The sequence below is a fragment of the Hippopotamus amphibius genome, chromosome 6 (assembly GCF_030028045.1).
Source record: "Hippopotamus amphibius kiboko isolate mHipAmp2 chromosome 6, mHipAmp2.hap2, whole genome shotgun sequence".
Classification (NCBI taxonomy): Eukaryota; Metazoa; Chordata; class Mammalia; order Artiodactyla; family Hippopotamidae; genus Hippopotamus; species Hippopotamus amphibius.
Window position 1 is genome coordinate 19009379 of NC_080191.1, and position 13082 is coordinate 19022460.

General features: G+C 40.9%; 1 protein-coding gene across 10 annotated transcripts in view; it reads right to left on the bottom strand.

Moving 5' to 3' along the window:
* The window catches only part of KLHL32 (kelch like family member 32), a 208090-nt gene that overhangs the window by 109089 nt on the left and 85919 nt on the right, over positions 1–13082 (bottom strand). For 4 of the 10 annotated variants that reach the window (XR_009054260.1, XM_057738459.1, XM_057738455.1 and 1 more), the window contains exon 4: positions 9276–9383. The exons of 3 other annotated variants lie outside the window; for them this stretch is intronic. Coding sequence is in view for 4 of the 7 variants with exons in the window: in XM_057738459.1 (XP_057594442.1) it covers positions 9276–9383 (108 nt within the window). In the remaining 3 variants the exon portion in view is untranslated. Of the gene's footprint in view, positions 1–9275; positions 9384–9796; positions 9942–13082 lie in introns of those variants that run through there. 3 more of the 10 variants (XM_057738465.1, XM_057738463.1, XM_057738458.1) reach the window with 2 other exon arrangements.

A 13082-nucleotide genomic window follows, 5' to 3' on the forward strand; every position in this document is an offset into this window, starting at 1 on the left:
AGCTTAATACAAAATAAAAAGATGAAAATACTATCAATAAAATGAACTCTAGTTTCTCTAGGCTCTGAGATCTAAGGGAAATTTTCCTGCAAATATTAAGACTTTCATTGAATGACGTACCTGGTGATACTTTTAATACCATCATAAGTGTATTTTATAAACTTTGCATAAAAAGTAAAAGTTAATAAAGAAATTCTTCAAAATTCAGACATTCCGTTTTCTGATTTTCTCCCTTGATACCCTGATCCAGGTATAAGATTTAAAGCAGATGAGCAGTGGTTTTTAAAGGAGGCAGTACACCCTTCTAGGGAACAATTGGAAAGGCATGCAGGTATTTTTGGTTGCCCCAGGAGGGTGGACACTACTGGTCTTTATTGGGCAGTGGCCAGGTAATGTACAGGCCAGCCACCAACCGCAAAGAACTGCCCTAAATCCTGCATATCAGAGTGCCCTGCTGGACATGTACAATAAGTGAAAAACTTGTTTATAAAACTCTAAGCCCAGAATATAACTCTGTTTTACATATAAACAATTTTTAATTTATTTTGTGTCAAGATACACTGAATTGTCCAGGAATGCTAGCACAATAGAAACCAAGAGAAGACTATTGTTTTGTTTTTTATGGAATTTTACTGAGTTGTTCGCTATTTCAGAAAATCATGTCGCCTACGGCATGCCCTTGCGATACCTCAGTTGTCAGCAACACATCCATGGGTCATTCTGCATCTGCATGCAGCTGTCCCAGCGTGACAATCCTACCTGAAGCTGTAAACAGGCGACCATTTCATTACGTCTTCTGAAGCGTTCTGCTCCAGCGTGTACATACTGAAATGCATATTATTTTCATTATGCTTCCTTTCCTTCTGTTTGTTATTTATATATGGTGAAGGCATTCTTATTAATGTTTAGAGTAATTCGTGTGGGTAAGTTACATTATTAGGAATTTCATTTCAGGAGAGTAAAGGTGGTCTTTTTATATTAAGGCCTGATAGATAAAGTTGAGAACCACCAAGCCAGGTGGACAGACTGCATATCTTCTGGATTCCATTATGTGTATAATTTCTCCCCATGAACTTGTAGTGAGAGCTTTCTAGCCAACAGGCTGAGCCTGGAGTGTAATCATTTTCTACTGCTGAATAAGGGGAAAAGTTCATGTCCTTTAAAAAGCCATCCAAAGGTTGACATCTTCTTATGAAAACTAAGGAGCTCATCAAGATTCTCCACTAGATAAACTGTTCACCTCCCTCTGCTCAGAGATGATTTGATGGAACACCTAAAGGAAGGGTCAGAATTTCCTCAGGGAATGATTCTGAGTACAGCCAACCCTTAGAAATTCCAATGATCAAGAAAGAACACAACTGTAACGATGTCTGCTTAGAAATATTCCAAACAAGAGCTGCTGCTCATCACCCACAGCAAACGAAAAACTCAGATGGACGTGATAAAATAAAAAATGTCTAGCAACGGAACTTTCTGCCAAAACAAAGAGAAACAGATGCACAGAAATGCAAAATACACCTTGAGTTAACTTAGTGGGACAGACCTATGATTTAAAGTTGCTGGATACGATCCGTTTCTACCTTGGGGACATCAACGAGAAAAGAACTGAGTGTTTACTGATGACAATAAAACCATTATCAAGAGCACACAGGAAATACTTCTCCTTCTATTCCCTGTCCTGGCAGTAGGGTGGGGGTGGGAGATAGAGAGTGTGGGAAGGAGAGAGGAGGACCCAAGGGCAACAAATCCAGATCATTTAAATGGAGTTTTATAAAATGAAGACAAGGTTAAAACACAGAGGGGCCATGCTCCTCCTTGTCATCCACTGTTACCTCCGATATCCAGCGACCCTCAGAGCGCTATCCGTGTGCACGTTCTGTGTGCACGAGCTCAAGTACTCTGGCCCAAGTGGGCTCCTCAGCACAGAACTGATGTCAAGAAAGACTGTGAACGCTGTAAGCATATTGTTCAGACACATTTTGTTTTCAGTAAGTGACTGAGTTTCACAACATGCCAAAGGAAACTGTCTGTGCCTAAAATGTGACTATTAGTCAAGCAAAATGCTGCACTAACGCCTGGAGTCGGACTCCATTTTTGATGTGTGACTGCTGACAGCTTTCAAGCCCCACCACTCCCTCTTCCCCGCTCACGCCACTCCTGGGCGAAAATACAAGGGCGTCTGAGTGCTCCCTCCCTCGATGCTGGTGGAAAGTTCAAACCACACAAGCCCCTGCCTGCGTGGAGAACCCTCCAGCTGCACCCGCTAACCGCAATAAACACCAAAGCCCATCAATCGCCCCTACCTGCCCTCTGAAGTCATTTTTGGACCGATTTGGACCCACTCTTTTTTCCCCAGAAAGCCTCACTATGTGAGTAATAAATTAATTTCTTTCCCCCTGGATGCATGTTTGATGTTATCAGTCTCAATATTTGAACCAAATGTTGGGTGGGTGAGGAGGCCATTCTGTTTCTTCAGCGTGACTATCAGACAATGAAGAAACCCCAAACTTGCAAATTATTCAGGAAAAGCCAGGAAAACACGTTTTTAAAAGTCAAAGTATCAGTTTTACCACCAAATTGGAAAGCTGACCTCAGAAGTGTGGCCACAGTTATACCTCCTCACACCAAAACATTTTAGACATTGTTGTATTGAGCAGATGGCTTCGTAACGCCTGCAGTACAAACTACACCCTGAGTCCTTTCCGCGCAGACATCACACACAGATTTCATGAGCGAGAACAGGCTGGCAGGAGATAGAGGCTGTCAGTTAGAAATGACCCTGCACTACAGGTAAGGGCCTCCCATGTAACTTCACTTTGTCTGAATCACTGTCCTCAACGAGGAACAGACAGGCTTTGGGTCCAGTGACCTTGTTCTTGGGTCCTCAGCTGGGAAAAGTAATAAACTTCTGGGGGTCAGTCGGGGCCTGGACTTTTAAAATCTCACCTCTCAGTTTTTCACAATAAACATTTAGGTCCCCAACCTGTCCTTACCAGGTTTGACCACCAAACCACGTCAAGGATTTATCATTTTACCTGACATCTTGAGATGCCATAAAAATTTAACTTGGCATATGATTTTTATCTGTCAAGTTGCTTGACACTTTCCAGGAAACCAAGCATGGGAACCTGTAACATCTTCACCCCAAAACAATAAGCAGACACATCTGCTTGTTTGTTTGTTTCAATAATCCGCTGATAAAAGAGAAAAATCTCACCAAAGGCAAGTAATATAGAGTTGCAAAAGATCCAAGAAAGCAAAAAATCACTGATGGAATTCAAACTTTTCCCCTTCATTTCACTCTTCTCAAACTTTCTATGTCAACCATCCATTTATGGACTCTGGCACAGCTCTGACAAGAATTAAGGTAAGAAGAAAATAATCACTTCTGTGTAATTCAAAATACTTTTCCTTAGAATGTGGATTTTAGATTGTGTGCTCTAGAGCCTGGGGTGCAGTGCGGGTGCCTTGGGGGCCTCTTACTTGCAAGGTTTCTGTAGGAACTACCAGGTGAAGAAAGGATTCTGCAGCTAAAATGTTTAAACCACTGAATGATCTTAATGCTGCTCCCAAGAGAAGCATTTAAGAAAAATTTCTCCCAGATTTCTTCCATGTGCTTCCATTTAGCTCAACCCGATTATGTTTATAAGTAAATCTGATGGGGACATTTTCTCATGTGAAGTGACACATCTATCCCTGAAGGGATGGTTTGTGAGAGGGCAGTTCCAATTAAGACTCCTGTCACTCTGTTGCCAGGCCTGATGCTCAGGTCTCCAGAGAACACTATTCCGTTGTGGAGAATAAACACAGTTTCAATGATCATCAAACTCTAATCCTACAGTGTCTACCTTATAAAAAAAAGTAACATGAACACATTAGGGAATCAAATGAGAATCAGGAAGAAAACCTTTACTATACAAGAGCATGAAAATTAAGGGGCAATTTCCTTTAGTTCTCAATTCCCGATTGCATGAGCACGGTTATAGCTAAAAAAAAAAAAATCTTTTTTCACTTCACAGAGTATCACACTTTTCTAGATGTCCAAAGACTTCAAAAATATTAACATTAATAGTTATACAAAATATCCTTGTGAAGACTGTACTAAAGCATTCTCTTCATCAGAGAAAGGCACGTAGGAGGTGTGTCCCCGCAGAGATGGGTTCTTCCATGACGTTAAAGAACCAAGGGCTGGAGTTACTGGATGTGAAGAGAAAAGCAGAGGAACAACAGATACCAAAGAATCCTTTTTATCTGCCCAGACATGATGTAGCTGGTTCATGGCTGACAAGATTTGCAGTTCCTGGAGGGGTACTGCTGGGAAATTTCAAAGGGGACTACAAATCTCACTGTCATTTAGTGCATTGTTTCTTTCTTTACTGGGTTTCTGGAATCTCTCCATCAGACTGCAAGGGACAAAACAGGTGGCGAGTTCTCAGGAAAGTAAGAGGACACTAACGAGCTTTAAGCCCTTGCTCTACTATAGGGAAGGCATATAGCACAGTACTTGGCATAGAGCCTATCTTCCTTGACGTCATGGTAGCCAGAGCGCTCAACAGTGAACTTCACTGAGGTTCTCAGCCCTGCTTGCTTTCATTTTGGGTCCACAGCTACTCAAATTGCTAGAGGCGTATCCAAGACCTTTGGGAATGCAGGTCCTTCCCCCTTCTGAGCAGGGCTCTCCTCTCCATGAAAGGGTCTTGGTGTTAAGTGCTCCTCACTGTCTGGCTGGGTTTTCTTAGCAACCCTTGTTGCTCCTGGGTGGCCGACCTCTTGTCCAGTTTGGACTGGGATTCCTCCCCTCAAGCAACATCTCCATTAGAATCCTTTTCACCCCTTCTCTTTCATGTCTCTTCTACTCAGGACTGGTCTGAAATACGAATAAATTCCTGGCCAGAGTTGGAGAGCAAAGAGATTGAGGGAGCCCAGGGTAACAGGGTCCTCTTGCTCGCCAGAGTAACTGAGAGTTGGTCTTCTTAGGTTCACTTTGTCCTTTTCTCCCTAAGGCAGATGTGCCCAGTGACCATTTACATCACACCCTTTGCTGTGAACCTAGCTCCCAGAGCCAGCCCAGGACAGGGCCTGCAGAGCACCCCAGGCTTCTCTGCCCTCCGTGGCCAGGTCTGCTGTGCATGGCTGTGCAAGGTCACCCACCAGGACTCTGCTCAGGCTGTGCCCCAAGCAGGGTGCACCCACAGGAAGGGCACACCTCTGATTAGCGCGAACACAGAGCGTGTGCATTCCTTGATAAGAAAAGCACATGCATTTTCAGAGGATGTATTAGCATTAGGAGGAAACTTTGATTTTTCTTTAAAATTTCCTGGATGAAATCTGTGGCCAATTTTTAAGAAGGCTATGCTTTAGAAGGGTGTGTAGGAGGAACACACACACCCCTTGTTACACAGTGGCACTCATTCATCACACCCACTCTACACTTCCAGTTTCTTTCCCAAGGCAGCAACGATGTTCAGACACTTAAAATACTTAACATTTTATACTATGCTTACTACAACAGACTGAAGGTATAATCAACTGTCAGTACAAATAGCTATAGGTAGATAAATTCAATGTTAACTCTGATTTTTACAAATCTACATACATTTCGTGGCTAAAGACCATATATCAGCGAATGTCCACAATCGTAAACAACAATTAAGAAATTGAGGAACTACGCTTTTATTCCATATTCTAAACTCTTTGCTTAATGTTAATTTCCACAGTAAGAGAAAGATGTTTTGCATTTCTCAAGTATACCACAACTCCACTTTTTTGCCATTATCTGTGTTCATGTCTCAAAGGGAAAGCAGACTTATTATAAAGTCATTTTGGTGTTTAAGAAACCAAACCGCCACGGATGTTGCCCAAGAAAGACTGTATCAACTTCCACTGTACAGCAAAGAAGAACTGCTTATGGAGTACAAGTGCAGGAACTCGGAGCCCTCGTAACTGAGTGCTGGAAAAGCACCCAAGTTGAGAGACCATCAAAAAGCGTGCGCTCCCTAAAATGTCCTAACACTTCCCTGCCTCCTTCAATAAAGTATAAGGAACATGACTTAACTCTTTCTTAATGACACAGGACATTAAGAAAGGGTTAAGAATAAACAATGGACCTGAAATTAAGAGCACTGGGTTTGACTCATGGGGTCGATATACCCTGGGAGATTGACCTTGGTCATGCACTGCACCTTCCGGGACTTGTCATCTCTACGACTGGATCACTGAATTCCTCTGAGCTGTCGAGAAGATCAGGCTACACAGCATATATGAAGCGCCTAGGGCAGTGCCCCGGTTCTTTCAGCGGCTGCTTCATGAAATTCCAGCCCACTTCTTGCCCCCTCAGTGCACAGTCTGAACAGATGAGTTACTGTTGTATATGCTGCAGGGCTGTCACCTCTGTGTGGAGGCACAGGTCAAGAATGGGTCACTGGGCAGAACACATGCAACTCTAGGTCTCGCCCTAGAACCTTCTTTTTTTTAAGCACTTACAGCAGGAGAGAGAGAGAGAGTGTGTGTGTGTGTGTATACATACATTCTTATCTGGTTTCTTTTTTCCTCATAAACGTGAAATATGAGCATATGACTCCCAGGCACTAGGATATGGCTGTCCTCCTGCAACTTCTTCCCTCTTCCCAAGCAGTCTCCCTACCCTTCAGAAAATCAGCTCCCCTAATGCCCTCATGCCATCTTCAGCTCATGTTTCATAGACCCCTTGTGCCACAGGCACTCCGTATACATATACGTGTGTGTGTGTGTGTGTGTGTGTGTGTGTGTGTGTGTGTGTGAATATAATTAAGAGCAGCTGTAGTCATAATCACCCAACACTGGAAGCAACCAAGATGCCCTTCACATCTCCATATGATAGAAGAGTACTCAGCAATGAAAATGACCTATCAAGTCACAAAAGACACGGAGGAACCTAAATGCATATTGCTAAGTGAAAGAAGCCAGTCTGAAAAGTCTACATACTGTATGATCCCAAGTATATGACATTTTGGAAAAGACAAAACTATAGAGACAGTAAAAAGATCAGTTCGTGGTTGTCAAGGGGGGAGGGTGAGAGACGAACAGGTGAGACAAAGGGGACTTTCAGGGTAAGGAAACATACATATAAATTTACATATATATATATGTTTACATATACAGAAGTTTACACATGTATTTAAGTTTACATATACACACATATATACATGTGAACTTAGCCACTGTGAGAGAAACCGCAAAACAATCAAGGCAAACAGTAAGGCAGCCCCTTACACTTGAGTACGTGTTTTACCTCAGCATTCACAGCAGCTTTTGTGCTCTTTTGTTTACCAGTGATTTAAACACGCTTTGCAGCCTGTAGCCTCTAAGCTTCAACTGTTTCATTGTTAATGCGTCTAAGTACAGAAACTACTCACTTGGGCAGCTTCATCAAAAAACAATATTCACTGTTGCAACCCCACTGCACACCAGTCAAGTATGAACTCTGGGTTATCAACGGTACTTTAGAGATGGGCAAATGCAGGTGTAGCTGTAATTCAGGTGTGAAGAAAGAAATACACACAAGACACAATTTAGAGCTGATGTCTTTCTTTACACCCGTAAACCAAAAAGCAACAACACATTATTTACTCACCTCCCTTAGGAATCTGTTTTGGCAACTCTGTGAACAATAACTGTCTGCCTTCATTGTCCTAAGGCATGAAATCTGGCTGGGCTGACCTTGAATCTGTTATCCATCTCCTTTCCATTCTCCTTTCTACCTGCTACTTGATAGATGCCTTTTCCTTTCTGTCTACTATTTTCATCTCAGCTGCCAGAGTTGCCTCAGTTACTCTATGAAACATACCTCAAACTCTAACAGCTCTAGAGAAGAGAATGAACAAAATCATACACCTTAATAAGCCCCCAAAGAAAAAATTTTAGTAAAAAGGTGAACTTTCAATATTCTTCAAGACCCAAATACCACCTTCTCTGTGAAGGTTTGCACTGATGGCCCCAGTTAACCACACCCTCCTTTTTGTCCCCACTGTGTCTTATATTCTGCTTCTATTATACCTCCCACCACAGAGAGGACATAGCATTATGTATATGACTCTCTCCCCCGCCAGGATGTGAGCCTGCCAAGAGGAGTCCTTATCTTAGCACAGCAGACACTGAACATAAGTTAGATGAAATGGAATTAAAGAACAAAACTCTATAAAAGAAGATAAAAATCTAGTCAGTGTCTGGTTTGATTAGTTGAATAGTTCTTAAATGAAAATAGGGGGTGAGGAGGGTGAAGGGTGAAATTATTTATCTTATAACTGAAAGGTACAAACTTTCAGTTATAAGATAATTAAGTCCTGGGGAGGTAATGTATAGCATGACAACTACAGTTAACAATACTGTATTTTATTTTTGAAAGATGCTAAGAAAACAGATTTTAAAAGTCCTCATGACAAAAAATTTGTAACTATATGTTGTGATGCATGTTAACTAAACTTATTATAGCAAACATTTTGCAATATATACATATTTCATATCACTCTGTTGTACACCTAAAACTAATACAATGTTACATGTCAATCACATTTCAATTAAAAAATAATTCTAAAAGGAAGGGTTTTGTGTACTCTGATAATTGTTTCACTAACATGAAACTAGGTAAGAACCATGAAGCTTCAGATCTGGATTTATATTGTCTTCATGCAGTTTGTTTTGCTTTGCTATGATAGTCATACACTGACATGGGTTTTGTAGTCTATGAGTTGTCGCTATTATTCTTTCATATAAAAAAAGAAAGAAAATGAATGTTCTCTGGAGATTCCTGAAAATCCTATAACAGTTTTAATGATGAGCAAACCTTGGCTTTTAAACCATTACATTCTTATGTATTACTTGAGGCCCTGATCCTGAAATATATGTAGAGGACAGGGTGCTAAGATGCTAGACCATAGCTCTTTAGGGCTTTAGATTTTTTTTTGGGGGGGGAGTCACTGAGCTTCAGTGATAACAATGAAAATTCAAGTTATCTTGCAAACTCTTTCTCATTTATTAATTCTTCAGGATATTTTAAAATTATGCCAGCAAGCCACTGAGCTAAGATTAAAATACTGTGTTCCCTGGGTCATATTTAAGATCAAATTATTTTACTTACCTTTCCATTATTTTAGTTGTGACGTTAAGTAGATGTAAAACTTTTTTAACATCAAAGTGAATAACAAGAAAAATACCTAAATCTCATTCCTCATGGATGATTTTCTCTGGTTAGGTGCAGTTAAAATGGTAAGCCTCTCAGATTGCGTTTGGTACCATACCTGCCCTGTGTATGCAAACTCCAGAGCCTGCTTTAAGCCGAGGCTGGTCACACCGTGTAAATTCACCTCGTCGGCACCACTTTCCACCATACAAAGACTGAACATGGCCTGAGGTGGGAGAGAAAGGAAGACAGTCATGGGACTTAAAAAGCAAGGGAACAAGACAAAGTCCTAGAGAAACCAGAAAAGAAAAAAGTTTTACAAGTTAAAGATTGATTTTGGTTTTTGAAATGCTTCTACATAAAGCTTCCTTCACCCAAGCCACTGCAAATCACTTTGCTGTCCAAACAGTTACAGTAACACACAAAGAGCTCTGCACACCTCACACACAAAGGGCAGTGAACCCCCACAGTTGTTCTTTGGGGTGACTTGCACTTAGACTCACTCTCTGAACTCATTCTCTCGATCCTCGGGTCCCCTAGCTAACCATGATATAGGCAGCAGTCCCTGCATTCTTGCCAACAGGACTTGGAAAGCAGTGCCTTGTCTCCTGACTTCTCTGCCCGTTTTTTCTGCCTCACCTCAATGGCGCATCTCATTCCTCTCATCTGCCGCAGATCACACACTCTATTCCAGTGGTTCTCAAAGTGTGGCCCCTGGGTCAGCAACATCAGCATCTCCTGGGAACCCGCTAAGAGTACAGATCTACGGGGCTCCAGCCCGGACCTACAGAATCAGAAACTCAGAGTGGGAACCCGCAATCTGGGTTGTAATGGGTCATCCAAGTGACTCTGAGGCTTACCTGAATGTGAGAACCACTGTCTGTAAGTCATTCAGTGAAAACCAATTTACCTCCAAACCAATTCTCTAAATGGCCAACATACTGAAAATCCGTTTGTCAAATGAAAACTTTAAAATGTGAAAAATGAAAACTTACCAAATTAAAGAAACGCATGGGTCCCTCCACCAAAAAACAAAAGAAACCACACTAATTTGTACATCTTTACCAAGTTTGACTTAATAGGTAATAAGCAGAATATTCAATTTGGGGTTACTGATGATGAAATACATGATTTAGAAAAGTGTACGTCTATGTAGTGAAGAATTAACCTTACCCAAAGGGAGGTCTGGCCTTTGCCTTTGGTTTCTGGAAGGTGATCCCTAGGCCTTTGGAATATCCTGCCTGATAGCAGCATCTCTGTTTCCCAGGGCTTTGGCCACTGACAGTCTAACAACATGATTTATGATAGGCGCTTTGGTCCACACTGTATCAGTTGTGACCTCCAGAGGAATGAGAAACTAAAAGTATGAGTCTGATCTCCAGGACAGGGTGGAGATGAAAGGTCAGCCACATAGGCAGTCTGTGATTGAGCCCCAACAAAAACTCTGGACATCAAAAACTTGGGTGAGCTTCCCTGGTTGGCAGTCCTCTGTGCTCACTGTCACAGAGCAGGGTCAGGAGGGGGTAACGTTATGACTCCACAGGGGAGGAAGGCCAGAAGCTCCATATTTGGTCCCTTTCTGGACTCTGCCCTCTGTGTCTCTTCCCTTCGCCGGTTCTGGTTTCCATCCTTTCCCTATAATAAGCCACATCTGTGAGTACACAAGCTTTCAGTGAGTTCGGTGAGTGTTTCTAAAAAATTATAGAACATGAGAGTAGTTTTAGGAATCCCCTCAAACTTGCCAATAGGTGATCAGGAGTAAGAGAAGTCTTGAGAGGACTGTCTCTTCTGATTTTGCAGTTTGCCTAACTTCTTAGAAGCAAAACAAAAATCAAAACAAACAAACCAACCCTCATTGTTACATGTGGTAGTATTTAAGTTCATGCTAAATCTTTTTAATTTTAAAAAGTGATTGTTTTTGGTGTTGCCAATGGATTAATATTCATCTTCTGGCAATTTTTTATTCTGATACATTTATTTCTTGATCCTCACAATTCTACACATTTTAAATTAACATGTATGGGATGAGTGGTATTAATTGATGGTCCATTATTCTTTCTGGTGGTCCTCATTTCTAGCTCACACATTAGAGTTGTAAGTTTCATAATGAATAGGATTCTCTTTGATCATTTACAGTTAAAATTTTAACTGTTAGAAATACAAAATTATTGCTCTTGTCATTTGAGGAATTTTGTAAACAATATTTTAAATGCTTACAATTTGAGAAAATAAAAAATAACACTCAAAATATCCTAAAGACATTGGGAGTATATAACATGTAACATATGCAATTATATTTGCTATATATTAAATAGCAAACATTCAGAATATATTTAACTTTGAAAAATTTACTTTATCATGAACAAATGAAATCTAACATTCCTTTAGGAGCTGTTAAAGGTGAATGGCCAATATGATAAATTCGGCAACTTGGTTAGTGAGATGATCTGACTTCCCACTGACGCCACCAGCAGTTAAGGTACTATGTATAGGTTAAGAACATTAGATTTGAAGTCAAAGAATCCTTGGTTTGGTGATGCACAGCGATTAAGGGCCAACTCGTAACCAAACAATTCTGAGTTGAACACTGGCAACTGACGAGGATAAACACATAACCTCTCTGTGATTCAGTTTTCTTATCGGAAAAATGGGGCTAAAAATTGTACCACTTCATGAACTGGTTTGAAGAGTATATGATTGTACATACAAAGTATTCAGTACAGTGCCTGATACATGGCAAGCTCTTAGTGAAATTTATATTTTATGGTAACAATGAAATTGAATGAAGTTTCTCATGTATTCTCTGGTGAAAAGGATTGACATATCAGAGTATCAGTTCTGAGATTTTGGTTTTTGTTTTTAAATCAAGTATGGCTATAGCTAAAAAAATGCTAACAGGAAACTGACTTAATGTTAAGTGGATTCTGCTTATGCATTTGTAGAAGATCTGAAATTTCAAAATTAAAAAGCACAGGTTACGATTTAAAAAAACTTAATTTAAAACATAATTCTAAACTTGCTTCTAGATTTCTTATAGCCTCTTTTATTTTTTTATTTTTTAATAAGCTAATTAATTAATTTATTTATTGGCTGTGTTGGGTCTTCATTGCTGCGTGCGGGCTTTCTCTAGTTGTGGTGAGTGGGGGCTACTCTTCATTGTGGTGCATGGGGCTCCTCATTTGTGGCTTCTCCTCTTACGGAGCACGGGCTCTAGGCTCTCAGGCTTCAGTAGCTGTGGCACACAGGCTCAATAGTTGTGGTGCACGGGCTTAGCTTCTCCGTGGCATGTGGGATCTTCCCGGAGCAGGCATCGAACCTGTGTCCCCTGCACTGGCAGGCAGATTCTTAACCACTGTGCCACCAGGGAAGTCCCTACCTGTGTATTTCTAACACCTGTCTTTTGAAACTTTGTTTTACTCTTAATGTGCTGGGTTGTACAGGAAGGCACATCAGATTCAAATCCTGGTTCTATAACCTACTTGGTCATGAGGTTATCTTGAACACGTGACCTTTGGCTAATTTGTTAACTTCTCTGACCCTCAGGCCCTTTATCTGTACGTGCGGATAATACCAAATTCACAAGGTTGTCTTGAGGTTTAGATACAATTATGCTTAATGTCAAGCATAACACCTGGCACACAGTAGATGCTTAATAAATAGAAACTGTTATTCTAATCCAGGCTATTGTCCTACTCTCCCATGTCTCCCTTTGATCTCAACTGGAATGAGAGCTAGTAAACAGCTCCCTCACCCTGCCCTATGCCTAAATCCATTCCTTTCAAAGACTTTCCTATTGACAATCCCACTTGAAATTCCTCTCTTTTGTTGCAGAACTTCATATTCACCACATACTCCTAAACCATATGTTAAGGACTGACCCCATTGTAGATACCATCACTTCCATTTCTAAAAACACCTAACTTTC